The following is a 20,528-nucleotide window of genomic DNA, read 5'->3' as shown; positions in this document are numbered from 1 at the left end:
CGATAATACTTCTTACATTCGGCACCAGAGTGCAGCATATACAAGGCATGTCTAGTAGGACTGGAAAAGGTCTGCGCTACATAGTTGCAAACTTTAGCAAGAAGTCGCTAAACCTGGCGGATTTTAAATTTCAGTGGGCGCTAAAAATCACGGAATAATGACGAGCGACTTTTCTTTAAAAACTAGTATGTAGGAGTTACATAATATCTTTCGAGGTTTATATGATTTACAAATGTGCGTCTAAGGACAATTCAGACTGTGCAACGTATTTATGCCAAGAAAATAGACGTATTTCATGCCAAGAAAATAACTCTCACCAACTTAAATTGCAAAGGAAAGAGCAGACTACATTGACATCAATTCAATGCGCATTTTCCTAGTAACTATACTCAATGTAGTATGGGACCCTATGGCCTAAATAGCTATTACCTTACAAGCAACCGAGCGTCGCAAATGTTATATACGCCTACATTCTGACTTGAGCGCCGCGGAAAAATATTGAAAAACTAAAAGCGTCGTGAAGCGAAGAAGTTTGGGAACCCCTGCTGTAAATTGTCAAAAATCAATCTCTCTGAACTATGTCAAAATGATGCTAGGAGAAAAAATACCAAACATGAGGGAACAAGGAATATGAGCAATGTCACATTGACTGATACTTCAATCATAAGCATCGCAACCGAGTTTTTGTGAGCGGCAGGGGGGGCATTCTGTATAATACACAAGTATCTTAATATACAAAATACATTTTTTTCTGGACTGGTCGCGTCCTCCCCTCTGTCCCGCTAAAGATGTACGTGCTTTCAATGCTGAATGAATGCCGTTGGTTAACATATGGTCCGTGTAATAAAAAGTAGATTGCGAAGTATGGTAGTTTTGCATTGAACATACCTGAGATTGCACGTTGTACTAATAACTTTGGACTAGCCATTACTAATTATAAATAACGTAATGAAAAGGGTGTTACTTGTATATAAAAAAATGCATTACTTCAAATATAGCGTGATTTTGGGGGAAAATTTCTGAAAATAAGTTGAACTGTTATTCTCACTTTTTCAATTGAAGATGAAGTTACAAGGGAGAGGAGTAAATATACAGTATAAAGAAAATATATTATTGTGAACATCCGGATGTGAACCGCACGCGACGCCACTGGACGCCATATAAAGGCGTTCTACAAACTTTGTTATATACCATTAGTATGCTGTCTGTACCGCTTCAAGAAACGTAATAACAAATAGGTAATCAGGTCTGTTGCCATTATAATTAAGTCGGACAAGAGCTGGCGTCAGTGTTTGAAATCACCATTTAGCTACTGTTAATTGTTTGATTGATTGATTTGCTTTATTTTACCTCGCTTTTTTGCGAAGAAATGATGAAGAAATTGATGAATAGCGCACAGAGACTGGGCTAGTATATGGACCTACTCATTTTTGAGAGGAGTAGGTAATGGTTAAACTAATCGTCCTTCTCACATTCTCACCCACGATGTTGCCACTACCTGGACTTTCTCAGATGAAATTTCTTCTCTGAGAATGAAGTCTGCTCGCAAAGCTTAAAGTAAAAGGTTAGAGTAATCCAGCGTATGTTGGGATTAGTATATAAAGTCGTAATACTTACATCTAAAACTCCAGGTATCAGGTCAGAAAAGTTACCATAGTGGACATTTCGGAAGTACTTCTCCGTCATGGCATCGACAAGTCCCTGTCCTGGATCCAGATAACCTACAAGATACAAATAATTATATTTATTTCCATATATATATATATATATATATATATATATATACACGTATTTTCACATAAAAACTGCATAGACACCTACATTTAAATTTCGATTTGAATACCCTTTCCTAATAAAAGGAAAAATTACTCGTATATCTACGAAATATTATTCAATTCAACCATATACACCTAAGGAAACTTGGTATCAACATATTAAACTTTGCAGAAACCCATTAATAACCCTTTTTAGATGTCGGCTAAATTAAACCCTCGCCCAAAAATACTTATATACTAAGAAGATTCTAACACCTCCATGCTGTCAATGTCATGGAGAATTTGATCATCTTCATTTTTTAATGTTGACTCTATTCAACTTCTAGTGATTCTTTCTTAAGATAATTAAAAGAAATAGGGTCATACGCCTTAAAAAATCCAAAAAATAATAACAATTATATTACTTACCAATTATATTAAAGATAAAATATTACAAAAGCATCTAAATTATAACAAAAGCCTTTTAACACCGGGGAAAATGTAACTGGTGCGAAGAAATAAATTTCGAAGAAAGAAATAAAGCATAACAAAAATCACTCACTCACAGTTCTGTAACTATGGTAAGTAGTAAATAATCAATGCCTCCCATGTACTGTTAATTGTTGTAACAATTGAATGATTAATGCAGATTTTTTCAACGCTAAACAAAGAATTTGTAATGTTGGTAACCATTGTCAGAAGTAATTTATAATTGTGAAAGCAAAAAAAATTAATATTTTTTGAAAATTTGAAAACAATCGTTTCTGCTGCCCTGTTACAAGTTACGTTAAAATTTATTAGTCTGCGTGTTAACTTACAAAAAAGTTATGTAAAAGTAAATGTTTCACATTTCGATGTTATTACTAAGCACAAAGATAATAGATAATAATTATAAATTGCAGTTGTGTGCACTATAAATATATTTTTAGGAAATGCATCATCAAGCTTGCATTAATTAGTTTATCTGTGTAATGACCGTTATTACTTTAGAAACCGTTAGGGTTATTTTTACGGTAGTTGGGTGGAAGAAGAAATTACCAGTCTTAGTCCGTGATTTCTTCAATCAACTTTACAGTATATTTCCAACGAAGATTAATTACAATTAATGGAAGGAAAATACAGATAAAATCTACTACTGCTTAAGAATAAGGAAAAGGAATACAAAGTAAGGGTAGAAAAATTAGGGTGGTTGATATATAGACCCATGTGATCCCATCATATCATAGATTTATACGTGAGGCTGAATCTACTCTAACTCTGGAAGAATTGGCGAAAAAGGGGTCTTGAGTCGTAATTCTTCTACAGTATTTCGTTCAACATACTAGTTCTGTATTGCTAAGTTAATTTTAAAAGCCTACGTAATTCTATATTTTACATATAATTGTATATATTAGAGAAGAACGTCTAAATATGGGGCCCACTTTTTATTTTGTCATTTTTGGAGGAAAAAAATAATATATCAAGCACCTGCCTTTAAAATGCATATCTATGAAATACGTATATACTTAAATGTAATAGCATGCTAATGTATAGAAGGTCTCCATTTTTAAAAAAAAGAAGCAATTTCCAAAAAATTGTAAAATGATGTATTTCAAAATTGTGGTCTAATTATGGGCTACTAGTGGCAATATCACAAAAAGCAATAAAAATTTAAAGAAACAGTCATTTATCGTTAAAACATTATAAAATTCATATTTATGAATAATCTGTTGTTTTGAAAATCACGCGGAATGGGAAAATCGAAAATAAGAAAAACATGCAAATATTTGTTGAAAATCTGATCTCAGCATTAGACCTCATGTCATAGCCCATATTTAGACCATCACGCTATTTTTCTTCTTCAATTTATTGTCGCTCTCTGTGGTACATATTTCACAAACAAATCATGGCATTATAAAAGCCCACATTTGTTTTATGTACCGCTAATATCATAACCTATACAAAGCAGATCAGAGTTTTCGGAGGTCGCAATTCTACAACATCCAAGGCAGAAACGAACCACCTTTTTCTCTTGGGAATTGGCGCCGCAACCTTTGTCCTTGACAGATAACCAGTTCCCGTAGCCTCTGCCAGACTGCAGCACCCGGGAGCGCTGATAACTCCAAAACCCATATTTAAACCTTCGCCTGCAAACATTTGAGAAGATATTGATATGATATTCCTCCGCCAAGAAACGAAAGATTTTTTTTCCCTGGATGGCTCAAAATATCACCTGCGTGTTTCGTCACACTGGGAAATTAAATATTTTATATTTTACTCACTATTATACTGTTTTGTGCAAGGTTTGGAAACTCGGTTCATTCAGCAAATTATGGATCCATTCACTCGACTACAAAGGCTGGTCCCAGCTAGTTTGGTGCACTTTTTGACTCTCCTTGCACTCTCGCGTCCAGTTAGTTGTAAAGTGTAACACAGAGTCCACTTTGTCGATTTGGTGTCGCGTAGTGTATTTTGTGTCTCCACCGTTTGCTTTTATAAACCTCTTGGAGCAGGCCTCTTCTCCAGGAAGGTATCAACTCCCCCCGGCACCTACTGACCTGTTGGGTGAGAATCAGTCAAGACAAGGACTTTATACATCTTTTCCTACTCTTCCAAAAATAGGCAGTAGTTAGGCTGGGCTTGTTAAACGTCCAGGAATTTCAAATAAATAAAAATTCCGGTCCAGGAGAGAAAATCAGCAAGCGTAAATGTGTTCTGGACCGTGAAGAACCTTTTTTCCCGATTAATTTAAATACGGTCCAGGAAACTTTTTTCCAGGATCAATTTAAGTACGGTGCAGGAACCTTTTTTTTCGAATCAGTTTAAATAGGGTCCAAGTTCCGTTTTGAAATGAAACAATACGCAATTTGGATCGAATACGGGCCTGACGATTAACAATTATTCACTTGTGAGCATGAAAGACTAATCCAGGTGCTACCCGGTGGAGGCACACAGTGGTTCGGATCCCACTTTAAACTTTAGGTCCAGTCCCGATTAGCTTTACTGTGCATAAAGTAAATACCAAACCAATCAAATCAAATAATAATCCAGGTGCTGGCTGTCTCGAGAATCTAAGGTACAAGGTAGGAATGGGCGAAACGCAAACGCTGCAGTCACGTTACCCCTCTCCATGTAGTCCCATTCTATCGCGCGCGTTCCTTCCCTTGGTTGTAGCAACACTGGCCGTCCCTGTTGTGATATCTGTTGGGAACACAGCAGCCTCACGTTACCTCATCGACGGCTCCTATTGGCTTCGGGTCCTGGATCGGAAGCCAGAGTAACACGTGATGGGTTTGTTTGAACTCAATGTGATCGCCACACTAATATAGTCCATTGCGTTATGTACGTACATGTACAGTAACTCTTCCACAAGGGAGTTTTTGAACGTGACCCATGAGAAAACAACAGCGTTACGATTTTTTTCCTGCGATACGGTTTCTACAACCGCAGTGTGACATTCCAGTGTAAACGTACTCGCGCGTATTTTTAGAAGGAAACTTTTAATCGGTCAATCCTTGTCTACGAATTGTAAATAAATCCCTGACTGGGAGAGAAAATCAGCAAACGTAAATGAGTTCTACCTAGGGAGACAGTGTATAACCTTTCCATATTTAAAGCATTTAAATTCGGAACCTTTTTCTGGATCAATTTAAATAAGGTCCAGGAACCTTTTTCAGGAAGAATTTAAATTCGGTCCAGGAACCTTTTGTCCAGCATCAATTTAATAAGGTCCAGGAACCTTTCTTTCCGCATCAATTTAAATAAGGTCCAGGAACCTTTTGTCCAGCATCAATTTAAATAAGGTCCAGGAACCTTTTTTTCCGCATCAATTTAAATAAGGTCCAGGAACCTTTTGTCCAGCATCAATTTAAATAAGGTCCAGGAACCTTTTGTCCAGCATCAATTTAAAAAAGGTCCAGGAACCTTTTGTCCAGCATCAATTTAAATAAGGTCCAGGAACCTTTTTTCAGGAACAATTAAAATACGGTCCAGGAACTTTTTTCAAATAAACAATACGCAACTTGGACCGAATTTAAATTGTGCGATAAAAAAAGGTACCGGCCCTGCAGCGGAACCCATTACAATTTATTGGTTCCTGGACCTATAACAATCCTGGGCTGGAGAGCTCATGTGAACTAACAGTTCTCTACCAATGCGTATTGGACTGTGCACCGTTTGCACGACGTCCTGGAGTGGCGTACACAGTGGTGTTTGCTAACGTTCTACATGCTAACGAATGAAATGTAAGTTGAAAGCAATAGACAGGTATTTGTTGAATATTTTGAACTTGGTTGAACACAATTTACTTGCACCAGCCTGATACTGAGGTGTTCGTTCACTACATCTGGTGTCAAAAAATGTAGTGAACTAACAGAGGTCACTATTAATCTCGTTCAGTGTAGGAAGAAAAAAATTCATATCGTAACAGATCGTTTCGAAGAGGCCGAAACGGAAACTGTACGAGCAAAGAAGATCGACTACCTTCCAGGAATAAGTTATTGTATTCGCTCAGGTGGTTGCAAGTGTCGAAGATCAATGTCGTATGAAAATTGTAGAAACTAATAAGAAAGTTTTCAGTGATTCCTGTAACAAGCTGCTCACAAGGGAGGTTTCTCCAAGGTGAATTACATCATGTCAGCACTTAGGTCAACCATGATCCAGGAAAAACTTAACTTCATCTTGTTATTAATTAATTAATCGTAATGAAACTATACGATCTCCCCTGATTAAACTTACCTTACCTTCCCTGACTAAAATTGACGTAAGGAAACCTCACTTTCTCCGACCAAACTTGACACAAGTTAACCTTACCTCTCCTAACCAAACTTGACACAAGGTAACCTTCTCTCCCCTGACCAAACTTGACACCAGGTAACCTTAACTTCCTTGAGCAAACTTGACACAACGTAACCTTACCTCCCCATGACGAAACTTGACACCAGGTAACCTTATCTCCCGTGACCAAACTTGGAACGAGGAAACCTTACCTCTCCTAACCCAACTTAAGACGAGGTAACACTACCTGCCTTCACCAAACTTGACATCAGGTAACTATACCTCCCGTGACCAAACTTGACACAAGGTAACCTTAACTCTCCTAACCAAACTTGACACCAGGTAACCTTACCTCTCCTTCCCCTGACCAAACTTCACACCATATAACCTTATCTCCCCTGAGCAAACCTGACACAAGGTAACCTTACCTCACCTGACTAAACTTGACACCAGGTAACCTTACCTGCCTTCACCAAACTTGACACCAGGTAACCTTACCTCCCCTGACCAAACTTGAGACGAGGAAACCTTACCTCCACTGACCAAACAAGACACAAGGTAACCTTACCTCACCTGACTAAACTTGACACCAGGTAACCTTACCTGCCTTCACCAAACTTGACACAAGGTAACCTTACCTCCCCTGACCAAACTTGAGACGAGGAAACCTTACCTCTTCTAACCAAACTTGAGACGAGGTAACCTTACCTCACCTGACTAAACTTGACACCAGGTAACCTTACCTGCCTTCACCAAACTTTACACCAGGTAACCTTACCTCCCCTGACCAAACTTGAGACGAGGAAACCTTACCTCCACTGACCAAACTAGACACAAGGTAACCTTACCTCACCTGACTAAACTTGACACCAGGTAACCTTACCTGCCTTCACCAAACTTGACACCAGGTAACCTTACCTCCCCTGACCAAACTTGACACAAGGTAACCTTACCTGCCTTGACCAAACTTGACACAAGGTAAACTTCTCTCACCTGACCAAACTTGACACAAGTTAGCCTTACCTCCCCTGATCAAACTTGACACAAGGTAACCTTACCTGCCTTAACCAAACTTAACGTAAAGAAATCTTATTTGCCCTAATCAAACACTACTTAAAGAAACCTTACCTAGCCAAACCAAACATGTAGGAAAACATTAAGTTAACCACCGAACTAGACTTCATTAAGAAAAGGAATACCTAAGGAATACCGAAGGTACCTAATCGCACCATCTAACTTAATGCCAGGAGTCTATCACTACTAAACTTAAGGCAACGAAACGTCACGTATCAAAACATAACGTAAGCAAGCCCAACCTAACCATTATATCTTAATCAAAATTAACTTAACACAAAACAACAGTTAAAAAATAACTAACGAAGTCTGCCACCAAAACGTATTCTAGCTAAAAGAACCAAGTATAAACCTGACAAAAGTCTATACTACCTTAATGAAACAAACATAACCTAAGTGATATAGCATACAATAATAACGTAATTTAACATAACCAAGCTAGTTCTGACTATTTGTTTTCTATTTTTCGTAGTGCATGTAAACTACCCTCCAAGCACAAAGGACTTACTCTACACTGTACCCAATGTGTCACACTTACCAACACTCCTAAGTAGAGACTCAACCAGCTCGTCTTCCAAAAACTTGCTATCGTTTCGTAGATGATTGACTTCGATAAAATCAGAAAATACCCCTGGAAATAAGAAATAAATTTGAATGAGAGGTCGATTTGGAACTAGAAGAAATGAAATGACAGATTGATCCTTCAGGAATAAATTAATGAAATTCTCCCTTGCACTGTGTAATAATTTTATTTGTTTCTATTTCGGTTCTATTACGCCGCTTGGTCTCACTGCAGAACATGGGCTGCCTTTTCCCTCTAAATAGACGAACGAAATTTATATCCCCTGAAAGTACGTACCTTCTACTTCCATTTTCTGGTGTTCCTTTTACGATTACTATTATATTATTGCCCGTAAAAAATGTTTTTCCTGCTACTAAAAGCAATGCATTTCCCCATTTGTTCGCATCCATATTGTTTACGCACTCAAGTGTTGTGCGATAAGTGAGACCCTTCGTTTTGCGGAATTCGAGTTGATTTGTCGCTCCGGATTCCACCCACAGATGCTTAGTTTCTTTCATTATTTCAGACGAGGAATGCTTACAAGGTTAGGTTAGGCCTGTTAGGTTGGGTTCCAATAGCATAAATACAATGAAAAATGTTTTTCCTGCTACTAAAAGCAATGCATTTCTCCATTCGTTCGTGTCCATATTGTTTACGCACAGTTTCTTTCATTATTTCTTCGAGGAATGCCTACAAGGTTAGGTCAGGCCTGTTAGGTTAGGTTTCATTAGCATAAATACAATGACTAATTATTATTTAGGCTAAGTAAACTAAACTTAGCTACCTAACAACACAGGCATTTTTTGCTTTCACTACATTTGTGCAGGAATATGCCTTTTCCTTCTCTGCTACGATTTCAATACCGCCCAACCTGAACACGTTTTTCTGGTTTTTGTAAAGAAAAAAAATTTTCCGCACTTTAAAACTTACTTTTCCCGATTACTAACTACAAAACGTTACCAAAAAATTATGAACCGCGTTCCTCCTAAGCAGCCCATATTCTGCAGTCTTACCCGCCGCTTTTCTACCTCATGGTGCACTCTAATACCACACAAGGTTAACCTTAGGTACCCTGAACCGCTTATGAAAGGACATTGACGGAAAAATTCGTAGTACGTGAGATCACTCATAAAGGAGTAAAGTCCCGTATACATCTATGATTATGGCACATACATTTTACGAGGTGTGATCAAAAGGTTCCCGGAATGACACTTATGATCTCGTAAAAGTAGAGATGTGGCACGTGTATCACACTTGATGATACGTGGCAGGTGAAGCGACTGTGGTGACTGCCCTAAAAGAGCAAAATCCTTACACTTCCATATGGCAGAATGGCGAAATTCAAGAAGATGCGACATCAAGTTTTGGCGGAATAATGCAGCCCATTGGTGACACAGCCGCCATAATCGCCTGATCTAGTGCCTGTACGTTTCTGGTTGTTCCCTAGTCTCGAAATGAGATTCAGCGCTGAACAACAATACAGCGTGGTTACAAATTATTGGGCGATTTCATAAGGCTATATTTTCACTAATATTGAACATCAATAAACATCTTAATGTCAATTGAGAGAGGGAAGTTTGAAGTTTTCGAATTTGTCATGTGATTTTATTTGTCTTTTTTTGTGTGTGTGTGTGTTGGAGAAATGGCTGCGCTGCCAACCGGTCGTAGCTGGTGTGTGATTGAATATGCACGAAGAGACAGTGTCGATGCTGTTCGGCGGGCATTTACACGGCAATTTGGACGTCGAGCTACCCCCGCTTCGTCAATCCGTAGGTGGTTCGAACAATTTCGCGATAGAGGATGCATCTGTCATCAAGGAAAAGGACGCGCAGGGAGGCCAAGTGTAAGTGAAGAGACCGTCGACAGAGTCCGTGAACGTTTCACACGGAGCCCTCAGAAATCAGTGCGGGGAGCAGATACCAACACGCGCTGTCATTAAGGTAGAAAGTGACAGCCCAAAAGTAAACGTGTTTTGTGCCGTTTCTGAGAGACGTGTGTTTGTCCATTTTTTTTTCGCCAAGAACACTATCACGGGAAACGCGTGCCTGGACATGTTGGAAAGTTGGTTAATGCCACAGCTCACGGATGAGGAGGAACAGGTGTTCATTTTCCAACAAGACGGGACCCCTCCACATTGTCATACGGATGTCCGGGGTACCTAAATCGACACCTGCCAGGTAGATGGATTGGTCGTGCAACGGCCGCAGACGACACATTCTGCATATGGCCACCACGTTCACCGGACCTCACAGTGTGTGATTTCTTCCTGTGGTGTTTCGTCAAGGACAATGTTTACATTCCTCCACTTCCAGCTACACTGCCAGAATTTAGATGCCATCGAGAACGTCACGACAGACATGCTTGGGAGGGTTTGGCAAGAATGGGATCACCGCCTGGACGTCTGCCGTATTACACGTGGGGCTCACATTGAGTACATCTAAAGTCAGTAAAAAAAACTTCAAACTTCCCTCTTTCAAATGACACTAAGATAATGTATTTATCTTCAGTATTAGTGAAAATATATCCTTATGAAATCGTCCAATAATTTGTAACCACGCAAGAAAATGCACTACTTACAAAAGCCGGGTTTCAGTAGTACTTCCATTGTGGTTGGAGCAAGAGGAACAATACTTCGATTAAGCTTCCATTTCGATACATTTTATGAGCGAACTTTTCATTACTACCTCGTATATGTTGTTTTGTCATTAGTATTAGGAGTTCGCTTACTGTCTACGGTATATCACTCTTAATTATGGTTTACACGTTAAAGCTAAGAAACAATGCCACATAGCCTCTACAAAACCATTCGTGGCATTGACCTTGTCAGCTTCTTTATTTTCTCTCATTAGTTAGCGAATTAATGGTGCATACACTCGACAGGTGGTATCCAATTAAACAGTTTCCCAGACCCAGATCTAGATTAGGTTGTGCAATTAATTAGTTGATCACGTAATATTATGTCAGTTGCCATCTTTGATAACCAACAATGGCCTTGTTCGTTGCCCCACTTTCCAAAGGGCATTTCCCACGACAGGTCACGAAAATGAATTTGAAGGGGAAGAGGTCCAGGATTCAACATATTTCTCTATTAGAGAAAAGTGGCATATGAGCGAAGTAAAATGAACCACATCAATCAATCCATCAATCAAAGTATCATAATTAATTAATATTAAAGAAACACAGGTTTACATTGGACTTACAATTCTGTCATGTCAAAAGGCTATGTATCTTGAATTTTCCTAAAAGAACAAAAGGTTAAATGTGTGGACATAGAGAAAAATAGCTAACAAATTAAATGAAAGTAATAACATTAGTTATTAAATTCGTGTGAGTACGCTTAGCATTAATGTATCAAGAACAAACAAGAATTGCGTTTTGATAATTCTGTAAGAAGTTACTCTCACATTTCGCTTGAATAGTGTTGCAAAAAATATAAGATTTTCGTAAACAAATATGTTGTAATTGCTGAGTTTTTAAAAATAAATATATTTTATGGAACAATAATTTCTTACATTTGATTTATAAGAAATATAATGAACTAATTCCTTGTGGTTTAAAATTCCCTCAAATATTTCGGCGTGTGAAAAGAATGATTGATTGAGTTGCTATTTAAGTCAATTTTATGCACAGCAAGGCTAATCGGGACTGGACCTACAATTTTAAAGTGGGATCCGAACCACTGATAATGCCTCCACCGGGTATCTAACCCGGGACCTCTTGATTACAAGGCAACGACGCTACCACTGCGCCATGGGAGAAGCCCGACGTGAGAATAGAGAATAGCATATTTGACTGGTGTATTACCAGCCTAAGTGTTGTTAGCTTAGGGTGTCACGAGGTTAGGGGCAATGGATTCGAATCCTGGATAATGCATTGGCGTTTATTCGTTGGGAATGTGCTGGCGATGTATTTAGAAAAGTTATGTAAAATAACCAGAAGTACAAGGGCAAGATTTGCAAACGAACATTGTATAATATTGAAAATGAATTAATGCACTGTGACTGTAATTTGGTGGGGGCACGTGCCTCTCTCAAAAAGGGATGGCGAAGTATTCTAAAAAGTACAGTCCGGCTGCCTTTGCCGAAACCATGATCAGAAGTGCGCACGCGCCAACTGGACGTGTTCAGTGTCAAAATAGGGGTGACGGCAGAAATCACAGACCTCAAATTACAGTCTGGAAACGATAAGGTTTTGTTTGAAGCCGTGCATAGTCCTGGGGCTAGAAATATGGCGGATATGCACATTTGAGCTTGATAAGTTTTCATTTTTGTGAAGAAATTATTGGTACTCATTAAAGTTGACCCATAAAAAAAAGTTCAAGTTTCCGGTCTGGTATACATGGTTACTTGGTTAACGTCCACGATCTGAAGAGAGCTGCCGCCACGAACGTGGGTTGGGGTAAAAAGCGGGCGAGTTGTTTTCGTCCAATCACACTCAACCTTCTGCCATTGGGCGCTGCTGTCATTCTGTTCGTCTACTCCAAGTGGAGTCTCAGTCACATGACCGGATACGCTGTTGCCGCTCTATCCAACTTCAATGTGGAGACCGTGGGAAGGTGCTTGTGTGCGGAGGGACAAGGTGGAGTAGAGTAGATGTGTGGCAACACTGTGCGTTGAATGTGATTGTTGCAGTTTGTGGGCGCGCTCCGTTGACTTCAAAGCCAGCCGGTCGTTAACGTAGCTAGCGTGTCGACTATACCTGGAGGTCTGTTGCAGAAATGACATTTTGGGAAGGTAAGGGTTCCGTGAAAATAGTTTGATGTGGAAACATCAATGAATTAAGTAAATATATGTTTCAAGTTATGGCCCTAAACGAAATCGGTAGGGACGGAAAAGAGTATATAGATCTTGCTCAGGATAGGGACAAATGGAAGGCTTGTGTTGTTGCAGCCATGCTCATTCGGGTTTAAGAAGGCTAGAGAGTTAGTTCAAATTATGGAAGGGTTCAGAATTAAAATAAAAACAAGAACATCTATATAAACGAAATATCACAGTGTAGTTTAGCTGGTCCTTCTACCTGCTTCCCCTCTCGCGTTTGGAATAGACGTTTCCAGTCTTCCCTGGCTGGACTGTATAGATAGCATTATGTTACAAGCAAGGTTATTAGAAGGTTACAAGGAACAAACATGTTCAAGCAATCTCTTTCCAGGCAGAACAATAAAACAAAGTTTAGCACAAATACATTAATCTGGCCTATATTTAGCACACACTGAAATAAGTCGACGTCGAAAATCAAATTCAGAACTTATTGATTACAAGGCAATAACTTTAACTGGTTAACTGATAACTAGGTAAAATATTTAAGATGTTTGTGATCTTCTCCTGAGGCAATAAATTCTCAAGCTTATCTCTTTATTTCTGTACTAAGCATTGCTAATATAACGTAGGACTACTACTATTTCACAAAAGCTACAAATATATCACCTTAGAACCAAGGGATCCTGGATTCGTTTCCTGGTGGAGGTACAGTCACGGACAGTTCTGGATTGTTCTAACTACACAATAGAAACTCAATGGATTCGCTACAACCCGTGACTGTACATTGTACAGTCAAGCCAGATTTGTTTATTTAGCCCTAAAACTGACCCCTGTAATTAGGTTAATGTGTTAGGCTGTTTCAATATTGAAAGTTCTAACTTACTAACTCTCGAGCATTCTTAAACCCAAAGGTTTATGGCTGCAGCGACACAAGAGTTCCATTTGTCCCTATCCTGGGCAAGATCAATCCAATCTTTTGCATCCTTGCCGATTTCCATTAGGTCCATCTCAACATTATCCCGCCAGCTTCGTTTTGGCCTTCCTACAGGTCTCTTACCATCAGGTTTCACACAAGAAACTCTTCTTTCCTCTCTCATTCGTGCCACATGGCCTAACCATCTAAGTCTTCTTTATTTAATTATTCTAATAATATCTGGACATGAATTCAAATTGTGAAGTTCTAATATTGAAAGGTCTACACATTATATTTCCAATATTGCATCTAATATGTTTACATATATGCTGTGCCCTTTCCACAAAAAAATCTAGATCCACCTATGTTGAATGCAATTAACATACTGACGTCATCAGTACTTACAAGACAAGTAATAGATTCCTTCGTGCTTGTTGACTCCCGCTATCAATGGCACTTTGGTGAAATTCCCGCTCTTGAACAGGAGAACAGGATCCTGTTCCATAAACTTCTTGGTTCCCGCTTTTTGGATGACGGCGCCCAAGCCACCTCTCCCGCTGTAACCACGAACTCTTTCCGCCTCCTGGGCAACAGAAACAATATCATTTTGTTAGAAACAATAAGTTGTGTCATTGTTGAATTCAACAATAATGTCTGTATAAAACTGCGAAGCCAAGGAACGCCGGACGTGCTTGATGTGATTTTGATTGAAAATGTAGTCACTGACAGTGGCGTCGCTAGGCCATCTGCTTTGGGGGGGCTGCAACCAGATACATGACTTACTACTATTGTAAATATTTTTAATGTTTGAAAATAGCAAAGTGATTAATAATACAATAATATATAACAAGCATAAGGAATTAAAACTAACATAGATTTACTGCATTAATTATTATGAAAACAGATGGATATTCTTGTTCTGCTTTTCTAATGCTGGTGAACTATGTCTTTATGTATCAGCTGTACTCTGCGTTTCAAAATTATCAATAACACAATCCACACACAATTCATGGCACTCTTCCTTTTCCGATTTTCGATTCAATCGCTTACTTCGAATAATAAATTTGTCCATTGTTGTACGAACAACAGTAAATGTCACAAAAAGCTTTGATAACAAACACACAATATCACAAACTCCGTAACACAAAACGCACCACTACCGTTTCCTCGCGTAGCAACCGTTGTTTGTTTTAACATAAGTTAGTTAACGGTCTAGTCGACAATCCAAGCCTCCTCCGAACATTAAATTTAATGCTAAGAAAGATATGTTACGCTTCAGGCAAATCACACACAACAGTGCACCAGAATTCGTCCATTCAAATTATAATAAAGTAGATGAAGTTTTTCATTAAGTATAATGTTGGAGAAACGTTGAAACGTTGGAGACTAAGCATTTCATGCAGTTCCTGTCTGCTCATCAAGAAACATGAAGAATAAACGAAATAATAAAAAAAAAGTAAAAAAAGTAAAGTTTTCTCCTGTGCATAGCACCACGCCATGAAGGCGTATAGGGGGTGTGGGAATAACGCCCCCACTTTAATTTATCCATGTCCAGGAAAGAAGCATTACAAGACGCTAGGAAATACACAAAAAGCACGCACACACCCTTACTTTCTTAGTCACGTTGGAAGCAGATTGCTTTGATTTGTGAAGTTTTATTCCATCATTAGTATTGCTTTCACTTCTTACTATGTAATATGTTCCATTCATTTGCAATGCGTTTTCGTACCATGCCTTTTTTATTTATGTCGCTGCCACCCTGAAGGGAAGACGAGCTGGCTGCACACGGCGACAACAAGCAGGTCAGTTTCGCATTCGTCAGCCTTGCAGTCTTCTCAGCTCCCAACTGTAACTTTAGTAGACCACCTGCCATACTCACCCGACCTTGCCCAAAATGACTTCTTTCTTCACACGAAGATCAAACAAGTTTTGAAAGTAAGACATTTTGATGACATTGAGGACATTAAGGCTAATAAGACGGCAGATCTGAAGGCCATTCTACAGGGTGCTCCATATGTCTTGTTACCCCCTCGAATCAATATCTTGTTATCTCTAATTCAGTGTTTCTTTTGAAGAGATGGCTGACACAAGCTCCTACAATGTAGAAGAGCGCCTTGTCAGTGTTTGGGCCCATGAACGTCCACATACCAGCAAGACCATGGAGGATGTGCGACGAGATTTCACAAGACGATTCCAAAAAAATGCACCACCAAAAGTGACAATAGTGCGTTGGGAAAAGAAACTGTTTATGTTGGGATGTATCAAAGACGAACCGAGGCCTGGAACCAACTAAAATACATAACACATGTGCAGGAGAGGAGGCATCTGTGCTTCGGTCACCACAGAAGTCACTGCGCAAACGGTCTGCTGAGCTTGGAATCCCGAAAACAACAATGTTACAACACACGAAGAAATCCTTTAAACCAGCAAGCGTCAACGAGCTCAGTGATGATAACATGCGTAGACGACATGCAGCATGTGGAAGAATGTTGGAGGTATTTACGACACTCCCGCAGCGGGCTAACCTTTTATTCTCCGATGAATGTGCAATGTATCGAAGTGCACGTGCAAGGAAGGTGTATTTCTGGTCCAAGGAAAATCCGTATTATTACGAAGAGCTGAAAAACAACCCCCCACATGTGATGCTCTGGGTCGCTATGTCCGCTAAACACTTGATAGGTCCCTGTTTCTTCGATGGCGTAGTCAATCAACACTCCTATCTCGCCATGTTACAGGCATTTTTTGTTCCACAGCTACAAAGAATGAATCTCCTGGGACATTCCTGGTTTCAACAGGATGGAGCACCGCCTCACTATGCCATCGCTGTCCGGGAATATTTAAGTGAAGTGTTTCCCAATAGGTGGATAGGACGTGGATCGGTACATCATCCCGTGCCTCTGGATTGGCCTCCCAGAAGCCCTGATCTCTCGTCTTGTGACAATGTCCTCTGGGGCATTATTAAGGAAAAGGTATCACAACAACAATACCAAAAAACAGAACAATTAAAGGACGCTATTAGGGCAGCCTTTCAGACAACAATCACGAAAAATTTGCTTCGTAAAATCTCACACAGGTCATGGCGCCGTGTCATTTTGTGCCATGAAAATAATGATGGTCATACTGACCTTTTAGATGCGTGAACAACATCCTGGTTGACACTGAATCCATACGTCTTACAAATTGTTATATTGTTATTATCATAATATAAAATTATGTAAAATTGTTGGTGTCACACGACATGTGGAATGAATGGCTACCTTATACTTCATTATATTATATTGTATTATTACAAAGTTGTATTATTATCAAGTTATGTAAAATTATGGGGGTTACAAGACATATGGACCACCCTGTAGAAACAGGGTTCCAAAATTGCTTCGAAGGGTGGAGTAGGCGCTGGCATCGGTTTATAGCTTCTCAAGGTGAGTGCTTTGAAGGTAACCACAGCGCTATTCAACAATAAGATATATTTTCTAGGATAAAGTTCGCGAACTTAATTGTCAGACCTCGTATATGTGTTTGTATATGAGAATATATATAATTATAATTATAATTATGAATGTCTTCATAGAGATATGTATCTCGTTATACTTATGTAAATATAATTTATTAGATTTATGCACTGCACAAATTTGTACTCGTAATCTTCACGCAATTATTAGTGTAGTTGTGTTTTTCTCTTTCTTTCATCTTCTGTTGTATTGTATTGTTATAATTTTAATTTTTGAGTTGTTTTTACTCTATGTACTCCTATTGTAATTGGAGCCAGAGCCCTGTTATAGGTGATAAATAAATAAATATGAATTTTCTTCTTATACAATTCGTCACGAGAGTGCACACAATACCACCCCCACCAACTCACACACACACACACAAAGCGACAAAGTAATTGAAATGGCCTACCGAATAATCCAAGGATGACTTTATCAGCCGCAGCGGGTGAACTTTCTTCAAGCACTCTCCGACCTTTTTCAAATCCTCGTCGCCGCATCCAGCCGCGCGGGCGATTTTGGTGCCGTGTGGCACAGGGTCCCGCTCGATCTCGGTGGCACCAAGGAACGACCCGCTCTGGAATATGATCCGTTTGAACAATCCTGGAATAAAAAACAAGAAAGAGCTTCTTACAAGTTGCGTAAGTGACAAACACAGGCAGGATTTGTTTATATTTTGGATTTCCTTGGTTATATTTTTTTTCATATACAAAGAAATATAACCCATGACATCTACAAGTAGTAGTCGTTCGTATGCATAGCAATTTTTTTTTCAAATGTATTCTGCTAGCACTATAATAAGTTTGAAGGTAACAGACTGACAGAATTGGTAATCAGTGAATCTGGATTTCATGAATGAAAATGAGTGGAACAGTACTTCATGAGGTAATATTTAAAGACAAATTTTAGAGTTTAGAAATAGCATACTGTATATTCTCAACCAAACGATGTTCTCCTTTACAACAATGTACAGTCAACGGCAATACTGAAATACTCGCTTCCCTGCAAGACGTTATGTGTGTTGCATAACTCTACGGCGGTGGTAGAAGTTGCCACTTATCGCCATAGAGTTAGGCAACACTCATACCGCATTGCAGACAAGCCAGTTTCAGAACCTATGTGTATCCTATTTTATTGCCGTTGACTGTACAATACATTGCTCTTCACCGATGTAAAATTTTGACCATCAAGGATGTCACTTCTCTGGAATTTCTCTTTCACGAACTAACTGAAGAAAATACATTTCTTTCCGAGAATTATGGCATTTTTCTTTAACCTGCTTAAGTCAATAAGTACCTGGTGGCCAGAATTTTACCCAACTCAGAGCCCTCTGTAGCCTGTTTGAGGCATCGTAGAACTCTGAAATTTGGTGAATCCACTATGCAGACCATGGAGAAGAGGGTGGCGATAAAAAATTCCGCCACCAGGTTGAAATGTGGCGCTGTAATAATGAATATTGAAAAATATAAATCAGGTGTACAAATCTTTATTCATGGTTTCTGCCAGTACAGCAGTGTTCAATATGCCTGCCAGCAATATTACTACCGTTCTGATAAAACAACTTCACCAGTAATGCACGTTTTTTTTTTTATTTAATGGCATGGTGAATACTTCAGAACTTTTGTTCAGCACTCACGTTAAGTGATTTAGCTGAGTTATTAAGAAAGGCATTTGTTAGTGGATGAAAGTTGTGAGAAAATAATCTCTCGTTTATTGCAAGATTGCAAGATAAAGGCAAATCCATAACCAATTGGAGCAGTTTACGTCATTATTACAACCATCATGGAAGTACAGCGCCACATTTCTACCTGGTGGCTGAACATTGAACTATGAAACGTACTTTGGTCAAAAGAACATGATTTAACTACCAGAGCACTAATAATAAGTTCACATGGAAGACTCGAAAGCATACACGTGATGCCTCTCAGGGTATGGGGTAATATCTCTCTTCGTTCGTTGGTCAAAACAAATCAAAGTCAAGTGTTCGCTAAGAGAAAAGAATTATATTTTACGTCTTAGCAAAATAAATACTTATGTGCATAAAATCCACTTCAGTCAAAGAAATAACAGCTTCTTACAATTCAACTTAACTACTCTTCTAAAACTCGAAGTCCGAACTCCTCAGTCAAGACAAAAGACACTCGTAATTGCCATGGCAACAGCTCTTAACAAGATAATTATATACAGGTTAGTCACTATCCTGACATTATCAGTGATAGGTAAATTACAGAAATTAATATTAAAGAACAATAAACATTTGCACAAGAAAAGATAATTAATAACAATAGATATTAACAATAAATATTTGTGCAATGGGAAAGGACGTGTCAATTGCCCCCTCCCAAGAAAAATCAAAATCGACGACGAACTGGAAAACTTTCAACAGTCTAGGAGATTTTGGATTCAATCTCTGGAAAACAGTCTACCATTCTTCATGTCTTTAGTTCACAGGTTCCGAGATAAAACTGGACGTTTGAAGAAAGATTCATTTTTTTTTTTAGTATAGCATGGGACTTCTGATACATCATAAATAAACTATGACACTTCATACAACTAAGAAGACCAGATCAAATAAACATTCAGCAGCCTATTCAAATATGCTCTCGTTCTATAACATGTCGTAACCACAAACTCATAGAAAACGTTTCCAGTGCCACGCCTTTCCAAAGACACCTTCCTATTGATCGTGAAGATTTCAACTTAAATCGGTACTTCGTTCCATTTTCAGTAATTTTACTGGAATCAATCTTCTTTTTCATATCTTCTGGTGAAGGAATCCATTTCTAATGGCTAACTTTAAATTTCCGGACACTTATTTACTTGTCTACGGAATTATTCTCTTCTAGCTCCTTTTAAATCGACACTCCATCCACCATTAAATATAATATTCTATGTATAAGACTGATCTCAGTTATATACTTTCGCAGAAACGATTAACCAACAGCAGCTCTTATGGTAAATCTTTAACAATTAAGATTTCCATTAGAATGATGCTTTCAGTAGTTTCGAGCACTGAGTTACACTTTCCTACAAATTCAAATTCTGAATTCTAGTTCTAGCTCACTGAATTTTTATACTTAACGATCTGCCTTAATTTACACAAATTCTGATTTGTTACAAATATCAGCATAATATCTTTGTCACCAGACTGTAAAATCTCTCTTCTTGCCACCAGTTCCCTCCGAGACTGCCTAACATAAGGAACGTTTCTATGTCAGGCGA

General features: G+C 38.8%; 1 protein-coding gene across 1 annotated transcript in view; it reads right to left on the bottom strand.

Moving 5' to 3' along the window:
* The window catches only part of LOC145979813 (para-nitrobenzyl esterase-like), a 120,387-nt gene that overhangs the window by 7,231 nt on the left and 92,628 nt on the right, over window positions 1-20,528 (bottom strand). The window contains exons 6-9 of the mRNA XM_083112831.1: window positions 17,719-17,909; window positions 14,221-14,398; window positions 8,122-8,214; window positions 1,618-1,721 (exon numbers count right to left, since the gene is read on the bottom strand). Coding sequence (XP_082968957.1) covers window positions 1,618-1,721; window positions 8,122-8,214; window positions 14,221-14,398; window positions 17,719-17,909 — 566 coding nt within the window. The remainder of the gene's footprint in view (window positions 1-1,617; window positions 1,722-8,121; window positions 8,215-14,220; window positions 14,399-17,718; window positions 17,910-20,528) is intronic.

Source organism: Lepisma saccharinum, chromosome 26, assembly GCF_977018435.1.
Source record: "Lepisma saccharinum chromosome 26, izLepSacc3.1, whole genome shotgun sequence".
Lineage (NCBI taxonomy): Eukaryota > Metazoa > Arthropoda > Insecta > Zygentoma > Lepismatidae > Lepisma > Lepisma saccharinum.
Note: the sequence above shows the minus strand (reverse complement) of the source record. Positions and strands in the feature narration are given on the sequence as shown.